Raw genomic sequence first — 16,789 nt, forward strand, 5'->3', positions numbered from 1 at the left:
GAAACTTTTGTGACTTGAAACTTTTGTGAATTGTAAACAATGGTGACACTCATGCAGAAACTTCAGTGTTGCGTCAGTAGTGATGATCATAGCATGATACTTCACAAATCTTAAACACAAAGTTCAAGAATAGTTCCTGCATGCAAAAGTTTCTAGTTTTTATTATGGATAATTAGAAAATATCTATACCAAGCAGTTGCAAGATTTGTGTTTCCAAAGTATTCTAATTGTTATTTGCAAAAGTATGTCATTTGTTTTGTTTAATAGTCTCAAACAGTACCCCTTCGCAGCTTTCTAAAAAGCAGTTCAATGCTTTTTATATGAAGTGTGTTGAGGTCGGTGAATGTCATATCCTTTACCATGCATGTTTAATGTCCAAAATTGTATGAGGTTATGATTCTTTTAAAAAATGCACTCCATCAAGTAATTGATTTTATCCTTGTATTGTTTTAGCGGATGAATCACAAACTGTTGTGATGAAGAGTAAGTAGAAAGCTGATGACTTTATACCAGCAGTTTTCCCGCCGTGCATATACCATGATGCGTACATGTAGTGTCGCTGGTTAAGCATGCATCCTGCATATATGCATTGATCATTGTCGTTAACAGAATCCCATAATTACCTCTAGTGCGTTCGTGCGTTCAATCAGCTAACAACAATTCTGTGGTGGTGTAGATGGTTGTTTTTTAGGATGGTGGTGGGTCAAAAGGTGAATATGCAAATGTATGGGTGGTAAAAAAAAATATGATTGCCAAGAAGAAAACAAATAAAAAGCATTTTTTTCTGCTATTTATTTAAGTTAGTATTGTCTGTTGGGAACCAGGGGAGTACAAATAATCAAATAATTCCCCTGGCTCTCAACAGAGAGGTTAATGTTATTTATGTTATTTGTACTTACTGTCTATGATATGTTAATGTATTGTTATATTTATACAAATGTGAGCTGTAAAACGATTTTTATGCCTTCATTTTATTTTGTGCATGACAATAAAGAAATTCAATTCAATTCAATTCAATAAAACAAAAATTGAAATTGTGTGAGAGAGAGAGTCAGAGAGAGAGAGAGATTTGGGGGGGGGGGGGGGGGGCAAACAGAACAGAGAAAGAGACATTTTTGCAGCTTATGTACCGGTAGTTGGGAAAGAAATGGTGGAAGGCTGTGGAACAGTTAGCTAATAGATAGTTCATAGCAAGGATTGAAAAATTATTGTCGAATGAATGTGATGTATGAATATTATAAGCAGAATGGAAGCTGAGAAGGGGACGAAAAGGAGACAAAGGGGAAGACATGGTTGATAGAAATTGATAAATAGTAAGATAGATAGCTAGATCGATATTTGGATAGATACATGTAGATAGGTAGCTAGACAGACAGATATGTAAATATATGTATAGATATAGCTAAATAAAGAGATTGCAAGCTAGATAGATAGATATAGCTAAATAAAGAGGTTACTGGCTAGCTAGAGAGATAGACAGATATAGCTAAACAAAGATATTACGAGCCAGTTAGATAGCTAGCTAGATAGATGGATACGCAGGTAGGTAGGTAGATATATAGATAGATTGACGGGTAGATTCATGAATATACAGATAGAGAGAAGATACAAATTACACATTCACATGTAAGTTAAAGCCTCTCTAAAGTGTTTGGAGCTCCTAAAATTTAATGGCCAAATTTCACCTAAATTGTAGAAGGATGTGAAAGAGGATGTCATTTAACACCAACTACTGCAAAAATTTTCAAATCAAATGTGTTTGAAGATGAGATTGATTTTGTATCACTTTATTATCAATCTTCAATAAAGGAACATGGTATAAACATAAAAGAATTGCACAGTCACAGACATATAATACGAGTAGTCCAGGTCATGGCTCATAACTGCCAAAGCAGGGCATACAATACAAAACATATAAGACATAAAGATGTTATAAAACATTTGCAGAGATCTTTAACAGTAGTTGTGTTTATGCCAAATAAATCATAACCATCAATATCTTTATTATCGTATTTATGAATATTATCATTAGATCATCAGCGGCACACTTTCATGATACAAAAATAGCATACGTATCACGTAATTCGTCAAAGTGACGAATTAAAGTCTAGTTATAATTGTTAATCATATCATTATTATCATCTGTATTATCAGCATAATCTACAATGGTAGTACATGAAGAAGTAGGCCTAATAGAAGAGGTATCATTCTGATCATTATTATTCTGATTATCTTTTGCAATACGTCTAGACGATAAACTCATGACAATTGACAATTGTCATGAATCATTGTCTTTAAGTTTACCATTAAATGCATCTGGTTCGAATTTTGCTCAGGTATTTGGTACTGGATGATTTAAATGGTAGAAATTAACTTGTGTCCTATTCATTCTAGTCTTATTCATTTACATTAAGTTTTATTCATTCAAGTTCTAATGTTTCTGACTGTTTTTAAGACAATATCTTTTGTGTCAATCAAAGTTCTATGTAGCTTGATATCTCACGGTAATTTTGAGAGAAAAGCAATGCAAACAATGATTTCTGAATTGTAGCGACAATCGCGTTCGCCTTTGCTGTTCTTCAATAATATTTGACAAGCAGTATTAATTAATTTTTCAAGGACTCATGATAAATTCGTTTAACAGTTGATTACCCTCGGTTGATTCTTTTGTTCAGATTATTTGGCGGGGAAAATGTATTATTGAAAATGTATTAGTGAATGTATTATTATTCTTATTTGTTCATCGTCTCTACGATGCTCTTTGAATCAAAAACAGCTTTTAGTGTTAGGCTTCCTGAAAGAAATTTCAATTGTTGTTAAGACATTTTTGGCTGCACTCTGTAGATTATGATGATGTGTTTGATCTTTTTTTCAATAAAAGATCAAACACATGATGAAAATCTACTGGCTGCATGCCAATAAGTTCTTGACAACAATAACAAAATGTGAGCTAGTGCTATTCGGTGTGGCGTACACATGGCAATCACATGGTAGATAAAAGTATGATCATCAGTACTGGGTCAAATAAATTAAAGAGAACTGAATTTGAACCCGGGCCATAGGCTACCCCCTCTCGTTCTCTCTCCTTCTCTCTCCCTCTTCGTCGCCTTACTTTTCCCTCTCTGGTGTTACTAATGTTATTTTTGTAATTATCAGGTGGGCTGTATATCGTACAGACTACCTTATAATTTCGTTAGAATTGCCTTTGTTTATTTATTTATTTATTATCAGGTGGGCTGTATATCGTACAGACCCCCTTATAATTTCGTTAGATTTGCCTTTATTATCAGGTGGGCTGTATCTTATACAGACCACCTTATAATTTTGTTAAAATCACCTTTATTATTCTTTATCGTCAGGTGGGCTGTATGATCATATCTTCATAACCAAAAGCCATTTTGATTCATATTTATCATGATTAAGGTCAATATTCGTCCGGTCAATTTCAGGTCAAAAAATGCGCGCGTGCGCGTACGTCCGTGCGTCAATGCACGTGCAAAATAGTCTCAAAATAATTTTACATATGTTTTAGGCCATTTTAAGCATTTTATAAAAAATCTCGCACACGCGCATGTGCGCGTGTTTTCGCGCATTCTGGCATTTTGCACCAAAGAATTGCCAATTTTTCTATGTCATCATATTTGGCACATTTTCCTAAGTATTTTGATACCTTGTTAACATATTTCTCACCATTAATAACGGAGTGAGCGTCTGTTTAAGATACACGTCTGTGCGTGCGAGCTCTTGTAATACATAGCATATATGGGCATAAACATGCCTATTCAAAATCCATTGTAGCTCTTTAGGATGTAAGGTGACCCCAAATTTTGTTTCATATTTTGTAGAGTATGAATTGGAAATATGATTTCTTGTCTCATTTGACCCTCAATTAACTCATGACGTCATCATAATGGCCTCCAAACTCAAAATTCCAATTTGCATATTATGACGTCAGCATATTTTTTGAAAATTGATTGTATCTCTGTAAATATTGATCAATTTTCTTCCAAATTTTGATATGTTCTAGCTGGGACAATTTTCTACGAATGCAGCCTTCACAATTTTTCATTCAGACAAAAGCATCATGGTGTATTTTTGCGATTAAAGGAGGAATATCAATTTTTCACTTTTTGCGAGTATTCTCTATGGGACATGACTTTTTTCAAAACTTGATTCTACATTCCCGTCTTTCGCGAGCAATATCTCCGTCGTTTTAGCTTTGTTTACACTGAAATTTGAGTATGTTGTAGCTGAGACAATAAGCTATCTTAAATTTGCCCTTTATTTTGTCTCAAATTTTAGTTAGACCAGCCCACCTATACTTGTTCAAAACAAGTATTACAAATCTAGTTATTATTATTGTCATCAACATTCATTCATTTCATTTCATCTACATTATTTCATGAAATGCATTCAGAAAATGAAGAAAAAAAAAAACGAAAATAACCCGTGAAAAAAAAATATTGTCGGCGAAGCATTTGTCGTAGTACTAGTAGCATTTGTATTTTATGGGACACTTTTTGGGCGGAACAATTGTCGGCGGAGCAATTGTCGGCGGATCAAATGTCGGCGGAGCAATTGTCGGCGGAGCAATTGTCGGCGGAGCAAATGTCGGCGGAGCAAATGTCGGCGGAGCAAATGTCGGCGGAGCAATTGTCGGCGGAGCAATTGTCGGCGGAGCAAATGTCGCGGAGCAAATGTCGCGGAGCAAATGTCGCGGAGCAATTGTCGCGTTTTGCGGAGTAAATGTCAGCGGAGCAATCGTCGGCGGAGCATGTGTCGGGTTACCTGTTATGGCGCCAGGTGTATCGCCCTTGAGATAGAAATAGTGAACAGCAATTCAGAACATGGTTCAGTGTCTCAACACAATCGCAGTGCCTGCATTTGTTTGTTGCAGATTTGCCCCGTCTCAGTAAATTTGCCCTTGTGTTTAAAGTATCGGTAACAGCATTTACGAGAAATTTAAGGACTTTCACTGGCAAATTATACATGATGCTCTTCCAAATCGTACACTTACTTTCTAGCGATAGAAGATCTAGAAATTTCCCTTGAACTACTAACTCTTTAACATGTGTATGCCAAATGGTAGAGACTTCGTGAGTTAGGATTTTTTTGCCCCTCTTTTCTTTTCTTTGAGTGTTGGATGCCCTTCAACAAATGAGTAACCCTCATAAACCTTTACAATCGTGGATTTTTTCCTCACCCACTTCGACTCACATTGCAGTTGAGAGTCTAAACAATGATTCACCAAATCATCCCCGTTCACCCTCATGGATATGTAAGCAAGAGTATGGCATTGGTTGTACAAATCGGAAATGGACGGGATGTCTAATCCATTTGGCATATGAACAAATGCTAAGGTTCCTGGTCGTGCTAGACCACACCATTTCTTTACAAAGCGATTTGAAAGCATATCTAACGATTTACAATGAGTATCATATCATTCACTGTCGGGTCAAATCTCAATGATGGCAATAAGTAACGTGAATATACCTTTAGTTTGTACTCATTACGAACGAGAGAGGTATCAATATTCTTCAAACATTTTTCTATTTTGCTAGAGAGATATTCATGAATGTCTGAAGAAGTAAGGTTCTTGGTAATAACAGCCCCGAGATATTTATGTACTTCATTACCGACTGAGGATATTTGGTCATCACCAACTGAAAATGTAACATCACTGAATCTACCAGATGAGAAGGACAATGATTGACACTTGGACGGCTTGAGACGGAGATCCATCGATTTAATATGTTGGTCAATCTCATTCATTTATCTTTGGTGAAATCGCTTGTTACCGGCGATCAAACAGAAATCGTCCGCAAAAGGTGCGGTTATAATGCGTTCAAATCGTATCCAAATGTCAAATTGACCTTCAAAAACTGAAAAATCGGATCAAAACATAGTATGAACACTAATGGAGACAGGGGGTCCCCTTGGAGAATACCCCTTTGGAATTGAAATTCGTTAGAGACCCATTCTTTTGTTCGGACTCGACCTGACAACGAACTGTACAGGTTCCTAATATAACATTGAATCAAAGGTGGAAAATCATGTCTTTGTAGGGTAAAATGGATTAACTTGTAATTAACCGACCCAAAAGTGTCAGCCAAGTCAAACCATGTAACATGAATGGATTGATTTTTTCTCTTTACATGGGAAAGTACTTCATGCATAACCACGTTGTGTTCAGTACAACCACTTATTCCTTTTAAGAAGGCTTTTTGCAATGTATTATCAATGAGATCATTATCTAGCATAAAATGTTCAAATCAATTAGCCAGTATCTGATGGTATATCTTACCAACCGTGGTAGACAAAGGGATCATTCGAAAGTTCGCTGGGTCTGTTGGGTCACCTGATTTGTATAACAATGTCACCTTGCTTCGCGTCCAATTAGACGGTGGTATGCCGCTTTGCATCACCTTGATGAAAGAGTACAAAATGAAGGTTTTCTGTGTATCTTTTTCTTTTTTTCCGTCATACATTTTCATGAACATAATATGTCATCAATATTCGTCTTCAAACACATTTGTTTTGAAAATCCTTGCAGAAGTGTGTGTCAAATAACATCCCCTTTCACATCATTCTACAATTTAAGATAATTCTTGCAGAAAAATTTATGCAAAGAGGGGCTTTAACAATGAGTCAGTTTGTTTCTAACATCTTTATTCATGGAAATAGAACGTCAGTCCAGATTACTATATTAAAAATAGAGAAGCTTAAAAAGAGAAGAAGGTATAATAATGTATATAGAAGATGGAGGAGAAAATAAGAAGAGTGAAGAAAAGAAGGGAAGATGTGAATCAAAGAAGAAGAGACAGAGACGAAGAAAAATGAAGGGGAAGAATAACCTTTCTACACAGGTCACTAATCCAGGAGCATCATATTGGTCCTGGTCTAGCATTGTATATGACATAAGATCCTACAAGGGGGAACTTACTGATCGATAATGTAATATTCTTACATTTCCTTGATCTGATTTTGGTTTTTCATTGTGACAACACCTCTACCTCCTACATCAACACATATTAGATGTGATTCTCGGCTGCTGGTCTTAATATCTTTGTTCAGTTGTGCATAACGTTCTTACTTTCTCTCTCTGGCTTTCAAAACATTGACTCAAAGGGGGCAGGAAGTTTTATCAGAAATTACTTTGGGTGTATCCCCCTCTTTCAAATGTAACACTATGTCCAGTGTTTCTGTAGTGGGCATAATGTTAAGAAGTATGAACTCCCCCTCCCTTCACTCTAAAAACCAGGGAGGTCTGCTATTAAAGATGGTTATGGGAATTTCATTTTTTTTCTTCAAATCTTTATTTGCATACAGAATTTGGGGTGTTTCAGTGTTCTGGGGGATGTTTTAATAAAGTCTTTTAAATAAACCTTTTCTGGAGGAGGTAAAGTAAATTTAACATTGTGTCTGTTAAATTGTAAACAGTTAGCAGATGCCTGAGAGATTGCTAACTGTATTGGATAAACACAGTTTTTATTCATACCTAATTAGACTATTGTATTGAATGAATGTATTGAAAATACATTGACATATGTCCAAGTAGGTTAGTTCATAGAAGTTGAAACATGTACATCATACATGGTTATATACACTTTACACCATACATAATGTAGAAAGCCAATTATCAAAGGATGTAACTTATAACTAGGTAAATATTTTTTGCATTATGGTAATAATTATTGTAGTATAGAGTTATCCTTAGTTTACATGGTATTTTTCAATACTAATTGCATTACAAGTACGTATATGTAGTAAAAAGGTGTAGAGAAACATTAGTGTTTTCAAAATGCACATGATACCAGATCAATTAACTCTTCGTAATTGACAACATCAAAGCCAGTAAATGTTTGATCTCATTTAAAAGGTAGCAGAGCGGGGAATAACAACCAGCATTATATATTTGCATAGACTGTTAAGTCAGTATTATTAAAAATACTTTGCATTTTTGGCATGTAGCATACTTTGCTAGTTATGAACTGTTTTGTGTTATTTATTTGTTACAGGAATCTCGAAGTAATGTGTACATTTACCTATTATTGCATACATGTACCTCTTCTCTCCCCCCCCCCCCCTCCCCTTCCTCCCTCTAATATATATGTATTTGTACATTATGCATGCTCCCCTTTAGAACCAGCATGTGCTCTTTAGTTGTTGACTATGCAAGTAATTATTGAGCAGGCAAAACATTATTTTCTTCTGCGGTTGTTGACTATGCAAGTAATTATTGAGCAGGCAAAACATTATTTTCTTCTGCGGTGAAAATGAATCTTTGGCCTGCTAAATGCAAATATGCTGACCAGTAGCACAGATTAATTAAATCTGCATTACAGTTTTTAATCCCTTATTATACCTGCATTGACCTGAGCAATATATGTTGTATGCTACTATTCTGATGTCGTTTTATTTTACGTTATCAATCGTATAATGATATTGATGAAGAGTGATAACATGTGATGATCAACCTATGGTGGTATGTATCGATATGGTCTCTTAAGATATTAGACTTGATGATTATCGGTTCATAAAAGATACATCAAGTGGTCAAAATGCAAAAGGAGTAAATTGCAAAAGAATGGACTTGCAAAGGGGTAGAAAAAAATACAAAAGATAAGAATTTATCTATGGCATGTGGAAACTTGTGATGTCACTTATACCTATATGATGTGGTGTTCAGCCTTCCCTACTTCAAGGGGTGGGGGCAGAGAGGTCGTTAAATTCAATCCAGTTTAATTGATCAAAACAGAAGTATGATGACATTTTATAGTCTTCTATTAACAATATGAACAACTTGAAGAGATGTTTTACTTAACCCATGAATATAAAGACCCTAAATGTGCTATTTTGTTGTTAATAGTTGGAGGAGGGACTGACTCACATACCACAGTCATCACCACTGCAGCCATGACTGAGCTTCCCGTTCTATCGTCCATGCTGTCTCAGCTCTTTGAAAGCTCCAAGTACCTTGATGATGTGGCCTTACACCATCTTATCAGTGCTCTCTGTAAGCTATCTTCAGAAGCAATGGAGCTAGCCTACTCAAATAGGGTAAGTATAACTGATGTAGCCAAGTTTGTCTAATAGGTAATAGTTTTTCTGAAAAGCTTGAAGAACCTTGATGATGTGGCCTTACACCATCTTATCAGTGCTCTATTTAAGCTATCCTCTGAAGCAATGGAGCTAGCCTACTCAAATAGGGTAAGTATAACTGATGTAGCCAAGTTTGTCTAATAGGTAATAGTTTTTCTGAAAAGCTTGAAGAACCTTGATGATGTGGCCTTACACCATCTTATCAGTGCTCTATTTAAGCTATCCTCTGAAGCAATGGAGCTAGCCTACTCAAATAGGGTAAGTATAACTGATGTAGCCAAGTTTGTCTAATAGGTAATAGTTTTTCTGAAAAGCTTGAAGAACCTTGATGATGTGGCCTTACACCATCTTATCAGTGCTCTCTGTAAGCTATCTTCAGAAGCAATGGAGCTAGCCTACTCAAATAGGGTAAGTATAACTGATGTAGCCAAGTTTGTCTAATAGGTAATAGTTTTTCTGAAAAGCTTGAAGAACCTTGATGATGTGGCCTTACACCATCTTATCAGTGCTCTATTTAAGCTATCCTCTGAAGCAATGGAGCTAGCCTACTCAAATAGGGTAAGTATAACTGATGTAGCCAAGTTTGTCTAATAGGTAATAGTTTTTCTGAAAAGCTTGAAGAACCTTGATGATGTGGCCTTACACCATCTTATCAGTGCTCTATTTAAGCTATCCTCTGAAGCAATGGAGCTAGCCTACTCAAATAGGGTAAGTATAACTGATGTAGCCAAGTTTGTCTAATAGGTAATAGTTTTTCTGGAAAGCTTGAAGAACCTTGATGATGTGGCCTTACACCATCTTATCAGTGCTCTCTGTAAGCTATCTTCAGAAGCAATGGAGCTAGCCTACTCAAATAGGGTAAGTATAACTGATGTAGCCAAGTTTGTCTAATAGGTAATAGTTTTTCTGAAAAGCTTGAAGAACCTTGATGATGTGGCCTTACACCATCTTATCAGTGCTCTATTTAAGCTATCCTCTGAAGCAATGGAGCTAGCCTACTCAAATAGGGTAAGTATAACTGATGTAGCCAAGTTTGTCTAATAGGTAATAGTTTTTCTGAAAAGCTTGAAGAACCTTGATGATGTGGCCTTACACCATCTTATCAGTGCTCTATTTAAGCTATCCTCTGAAGCAATGGAGCTAGCCTACTCAAATAGGGTAAGTATAACTGATGTAGCCAAGTTTGTCTAATAGGTAATAGTTTTTCTGAAAAGCTTGAAGAACCTTGATGATGTGGCCTTACACCATCTTATCAGTGCTCTCTGTAAGCTATCTTCAGAAGCAATGGAGCTAGCCTACTCAAATAGGGTAAGTATAACTGATGTAGCCAAGTTTGTCTAATAGGTAATAGTTTTTCTGAAAAGCTTGAAGAACCTTGATGATGTGGCCTTACACCATCTTATCAGTACTCTATTTAAGCTATCCTCTGAAGCAATGGAGCTAGCCTACTCAAATAGGGTAAGTATAACTGATGTAGTCAAGTTTGTCTAATAGGTAATAGTTTTTCTGAAAAGCTTGAAGAACCTTGATGATGTGGCCTTACACCATCTTATCAGTGCTCTATTTAAGCTATCCTCTGAAGCAATGGAGCTAGCCTACTCAAAAAGGTTAAGTATAACTGATGTAGCCAAGTTTGACTAATAGGTAATATTTTTCCTGAAGAGCTCCAAGAACCTCTCTGTATTAAAGCTATCTTCAGAAGCAATGAAGCTGGTATACTCAAACAGGGCGAGTATGAGGACTAGCCAATGGAACTCATAGTAGCTAGATGATGTGGCCTTACACCATGTTATCAATGCCTTTGCATAGTGCTAGCAGAGACATCAGACCTAGACTATTCCAACAGGGTATGACCAATGTGGTCAAGTTTCAGATTTTGGTCTTCAGAGGCAATTGAGTTGGCCTACTTTAAATGTTTTTGTCATGTATGAGGATTTGATTGTAGTTGTCCCAAAGAGCTCCAAGTACTTAGCATTGGTTTTGTGTATGACCGATGATTGTATCCAGTCTTGACGTTGATGTTCAGTCGACACATATCATCAGAATTGTGTATTGGAAGTTAGACCTTACACCATGTTAGAAGGCTGCCATCCTAGTCAAGCATTGCTTATGATTGCGGTCTCCTGCACTTTTTTAACAGATAGTTTGGATCATACTTTCAATTTATAATAACGTGTTATAGAAATATTAAGTTTTTGTATTATATGTACATATGTAAACAACATTTTGACACAACTTTTATTATTGTTTGTATATTTTGTAATATACATGTACCTTGCCTTTATATGTTCTTTGTTATTCAGTTTATATTTGGAAAAATGCAGAAATAAAATCAAAATGGATTAATTCAAGATAGGTAGCAAGTTTTATGCTGATTGGTATTGTTAGCCTCCCCTTTCAAAACTTTCTCCTTGTTTTCCTTTTGAATCACAGCAAGAGCCCTCACTCTTTGCAGTAGCCAAGCTCCTAGAGACGGGATTGGTCAATCTCCCTCGCATGGAGGTACTCTGGCGCCCTCTCACAGCGCATCTGTCCGATATCTGCCAGCACCCCAACGTTAAGATGAGGGAGTGGGGTGCCGAAGCAGTCACATCGCTCATCAAGGCAGCTCTTGCGTACAAGCACACCCCTCCACTTCATGAAAACCTGGTAAGTTGACTATTTCCCCATTCACCCGATTGAAATTTTTTGGAAAATGGAAATCACTTAAATGTAGCGTTTTTATTTTGAAAGACATTTTATTTTTATTAGAAATTTACTGACACATGTGTATAGATCAATTAATGAATGAATTTATGGGACTGGGTAAAAACAAAATATTACTGAGATGCTGTAATCACAAATTTTAATATTCTTTCAACATATGTTTATATGAGTATAGTGCAAATTGACTGTCATGGCAATTTTTTCAGCATCAAGCTGATACAAATTTATCTGTTCTCTCTGGAATATTTACATAATGATAAGTAGGCCAGCATAACCAACAACAAAAAGAGTAGTCAGTGAATCATATGACATTTTATGAGGTATTTCTGGATTTCTTCCCCCTGCTACAGAGGTTACAAATGTTACTCCTGAGTCCCCTCCAAGAACTGTCATTGATACCCCATGCAGACATCAGACAGAAACAGCTTGATTGTGTGCATCAGATCCTGTCTAACAACGGGGAGACACTCGTCCATGGCTGGCCTCTAGTCTTAGGGGTGGTTGGTGCCGTTACTACTGACCAAGGGTAGGTAGTATACAAACATTGATTGCTTTGACTTGAGGAGCATGGTTAAAACTATTGCCCAAGGTGATCTCAAAAATCCATTGTGCCCTGTGACGAAGTCGAGAAATAATCATTTCATACGTTCACCATATGAAAAGACCATCTCCATCTAAGTCATTCCATAGAGGCAAAACATGATTGTTCCAGTATGTTCTACAAAATCCAAACCGCAGATAATAGACAGTAAAAAGTAAAACCATGCCTTGTATCAAAGTACAACAGTAAAAAATTATTATGGTATTCATGCCTAAATGCCAAAGCTAAAAGCCATCATCCTTATTCAGAAAATAATTAATATCAAGATTATTTGCATTTCATTTCTGATCTGCTGCAGGGAGTCGTTAATTCGTTCAGCATTCCAGAGTATTCAGTTGGTCGTCACAGATTTCCTTTCCATCATGCCTTGCTACTGCTTACAAATCTGTGTCGAAGTGGCAGCCAAGTTTGGGTTGCAGAAAGAAGAGCTCAACATCAGTCTCACAGCAATAGGATTATTGGTAAGTTTACATTCCTTTTTTCTCTTTTTCTTTTTTATATACCTTTTTTCATTGATTGGCAAAAGTATGCTTTTTTGTGTATATCAGTATGATGTATTACATCAAGAATGTCATCAAAACATAAGAAATGTCAGTTCCCCCCCCCCCCCCCCAAAAAAAAAAAAATGAAATGTTTATTTTCAGTTTTGTTTTGCTGCAAACAGAAACTTTGCATTCATGTTATTGTTATTGTTATTGGTCTGTTGGGAAGCATCAAAGCTACTTTCTATCCCTTTTATTCTTGTTCTCTCTTACTGTGTTGGCTTTTTTTTGTGACCGTTATCTATTTGTGTGTTTGTCTCTGTACATCTCTTTCTTATTCTATGTCCCGCTCTCTCTCCATCTATCCATCTATCTTTTCTCCTCCTCTCTTCTTTGGTTCTCTCTTTCTCTCTCTCTCTCTCTCTCTCTCTCTCGCTCTCCCTCCCTTTCCCCCTCTCTCCCTCTCTCTCTCTCTTCCCTCTCTTTCTCTTCCCTCTCTTTCTCTCACATATTTCCTCTCTATGTACTCTTCTTGTTATGTTCTCACAAACATACTTTGTACTCTCTCTCTCCCTCTCTTTCCTTTCAGTGGAACATCTCAGACTACCTGTACCAAAACCGAGAGAAGATCAGAACGGTGCTCAGTAAGGAAACCGTTGGTGGACCTAAACCCACAAGCAATGGAGAACAACCCATCCCTCCCTTCGATGCTCTTTGGCTAACCCTTTACTCAAGGTTAGTTATAACCGTTTCTTAGCAACCACCTGTACAGAAAGACCGTCTGTTTCCAATGAACAGTGTTCCTCACAGAAATGTATGGTACAGAAACTTGCTTATTAAGATAACCTACCTACAAAACATTATTGACCTAATTAGTGCTCATCTGATATAATTATCAGAAGTCTATTTTGAAATATGGATTATGAGGATATTTACCATTAGGTTCTAAATCCTTTACATATATTTGATTTAATAAGTCTTCACTGCTTTAATTATTTAATTGTTATATTGTACAACTTCATATTCATTTTGAAAATTATGATATGTGTTGTTCTTGGAAGATGTTTCATTGTTTTGTTACTTGATATGTTAATGGAATGAACTTGGGTCATTATTATCTATCCCTATCTCTTTTGAGTAGAAGCTATTTGTCTTTAGCTTCAATATAGTAAGTATGAAGTAGAGTTGTGTTCAATATGATTTCATAACTTTGTCTTCATCCAACAGGTTAGCTGACCTGTGTGTAGACTCCAGACCAGCGGTCAGAAAGAGCGGTGGTCAAACTCTCTTCTCTACCATCAGTGCCCACGGAGCTCTTCTCAAGCATACCACATGGCAGATTGTACTATGGCATGTAAGTCAACTTGACAATCTCAACAAACTATTTTGAAAAACTGTATAAGTTTGTGAAAAGTGAAAAGTACAGGACAAATCAGACTAGAGATTGCATACAAAGTTTTTGTAATTGAAGCATATTGAAAGGCAACATGTGAAGACAACTTTGCATTTGCCCAATGCTCTATACCAGAATGGAACAGCCTTCCAGGAAATGTAGTGCACGCTGACAAGTCCAGAGAGCTTCCAGATACTCTCTTGAGGTATCTTATGCCCTTAATCCCATCAAAAATCATTTGTCCTCGTCACACTGCCTGCAATATGCAGTTCATCTTTGTGAGACTAGTTTTCAGATTTTTCATAAAAGCATACAAAATATCAACAGTTTTTACCACAAACGAAAGAGACCTATCAGGTTATAAATTTCACCCATGTTTCATTAATGTCTCTCCAGGTTCTGTTCCCACTGCTTGACAAAGTCAAGAAGTGTTCCAGTGTAGCTGCTACTGAACAGCTGGAGCCCAGTGGTAACATTCTCATCCATCACTCAAGAGACACAGCAGAGAAGCAGTGGGCAGAGACAAAGGTTCTCACTCTAGCTGGTGTGGCCAGGGTCTTCAATACATGGAGATATGCCCTCTTACCACTAGGTAAAGTATGGATGTTATTTGTTACCGGAGATGGTAGTAAATTCAGTTTGATCCAGTGAACGTGAAGGGGGATATTACTACGAGACTGACAGCCTTATGGGAATATATTCCTTTGTATTTTAGTATTTCTTATTTTAGGAGTTACGGTTTTGATGTGTCTAATTTAGGAACTATATTCATTATCATTGGTGCTCATAAATCTGCATAGTATTGTGTAATTGTTAAATTTTAAATGTTTATTCTTCCACTTATACCATTCTTCAAATTTGCCTTCGAGTAATTTTTCTTGAGCAACTTGTTAGGCTCAATTCTGACTCACTTACATTTGCATCATACGAAATGACAGTTATCATTCCATGCATGATTATCATGATAACTGAGGGCTTCTGCTACTATCCGTGCTATTTTGCAGGTGACTTTCCCAGAGCATGGGCTCTCCTGTTGGAGCACATAGAGGCTTCTGCACTCAGCCCCAGCAAAGAAGTCTCCCTCAATGCCCTCAAGAGTTTCCTAGAGGTCATCCAGATGAAGACGCCGAAGCAGATAGTGACGGTCATCCCGGACCCACAACAGTCCCCTCAGAAATCAGGACGGAATGGTAGCATTGAAACGGCGTCCCTCACGACGGACCTCCCCACCCCAGGTGGCGAGACAATCATCCGCATGCAACCTTCGAACTCTGATACATATGAAACGGAAAATGAAAGGACTAGTGATGCAACCAATGGAAGCATGGAAGCTGTTGAAGGGATCGTCCCAGGGTTTGAAGATGCCGCCCTGTGGTCCAACGCATGGAGGGTTTGGATCAGTATAGGTACCAACAGCACAAAACCACCCGAGACCAAAGCGGATGCCGTGCTTCCCACGCAAGCTTTCCTGACGGCCCTTGTGCAGATATTCCCCTACCTCTTTGATCATGTCAAGGACAAGTTTGTGTCATCGGACTTGCAGAAGTTGTGCTTGGTTCTGCAGAGTGCAGTATCTGTGCCAGTGCAGGCAGACATGTCAGTGTTCCTGATACCGTCGTCCACAGAAACAGAGATCACCACGTTGCAGTCTGCGGTCTTACATGTATTTGAAGTACTCAAAAAGGTCAGTTGTTATAGAATCTTGCATAACATTCTGACTAAAATTCCAATTGTTTGTCATTAATTTATGATTTTAAACTTTAATATGGGACAGATGTGTCCTCAATACAAGTTCCAACATGAACCTGAGTGGCTTAATTCAAGGATGTTGTCCAAACTAAGAAATTCTGCTATACTCTTAATGGTACATTGGTCCCCTACCCTTGTAATTGTTGAGCAGTGCCTGGTAAGGTGAAACCTGTGTATAAAAGACCACTCACTGGAGACAAGAAAATTCATCTAGGCCGGAAGTCATTTTTGATGAGATCTTCTAATGAGAACCACTTCACAAGGAAAACAAAAGATGTGATCATTTTAGACAAGTATACTTTATATACAGGTGGTTGCTAGAACAGGCTTGACAGAATATGACTCTCCAATCCTGACATTACCCTCTAAGTCATATGCTAGAATGGTATGCTATAAATCTCTGATGACAGCAATTTTGTCCTCTCTTCTATTCTCTAGGCTGTTGCAGAAGGCAGTGAGGTAATGCAGTCTATGTATCCAGCCATATTTGATCAACTCTTAACGTTCATCACATACTCCTGCCAGCCTCCATCGTTTGGTCACATAGAGACCAAGGCTATTACCAAAACTGCACCTAAACAGGTAAGGAAGGAATATTACTTAGGTTTGCATGATCTGACACTATGATACATGCAATATTAATTTGTTGGCTACAAATTGAGTTTAATATAATGCGCATTTTTCTTAGATCCCAGCCTGAGTGTTTATTGGTTTGGTATTCAAAGGGTTAGAACATTATGAGAGCAGCACATTACG

At 37.2% G+C, this 16,789-nt stretch overlaps 1 protein-coding gene across 2 annotated transcripts in view; it reads left to right on the top strand.

Moving 5' to 3' along the window:
* The window catches only part of LOC753266 (protein MON2 homolog), a 65,225-nt gene that overhangs the window by 28,624 nt on the left and 19,812 nt on the right, over positions 1-16,789 (top strand). For both annotated transcript variants that reach the window (XM_030986679.1, XM_030986686.1), the window contains exons 18-26: positions 8,870-9,060; positions 11,536-11,751; positions 12,159-12,334; positions 12,708-12,870; positions 13,481-13,626; positions 14,119-14,245; positions 14,681-14,876; positions 15,289-15,968; positions 16,472-16,615. In XM_030986679.1, the coding sequence (XP_030842539.1) occupies positions 8,870-9,060; positions 11,536-11,751; positions 12,159-12,334; positions 12,708-12,870; positions 13,481-13,626; positions 14,119-14,245; positions 14,681-14,876; positions 15,289-15,968; positions 16,472-16,615 (2,039 nt within the window). The remainder of the gene's footprint in view (positions 1-8,869; positions 9,061-11,535; positions 11,752-12,158; positions 12,335-12,707; positions 12,871-13,480; positions 13,627-14,118; positions 14,246-14,680; positions 14,877-15,288; positions 15,969-16,471; positions 16,616-16,789) is intronic.

This window comes from Strongylocentrotus purpuratus, unplaced genomic scaffold (assembly GCF_000002235.5).
Source record: "Strongylocentrotus purpuratus isolate Spur 01 unplaced genomic scaffold, Spur_5.0 spur5_contig_838, whole genome shotgun sequence".
Classification (NCBI taxonomy): domain Eukaryota; kingdom Metazoa; phylum Echinodermata; class Echinoidea; order Camarodonta; family Strongylocentrotidae; genus Strongylocentrotus; species Strongylocentrotus purpuratus.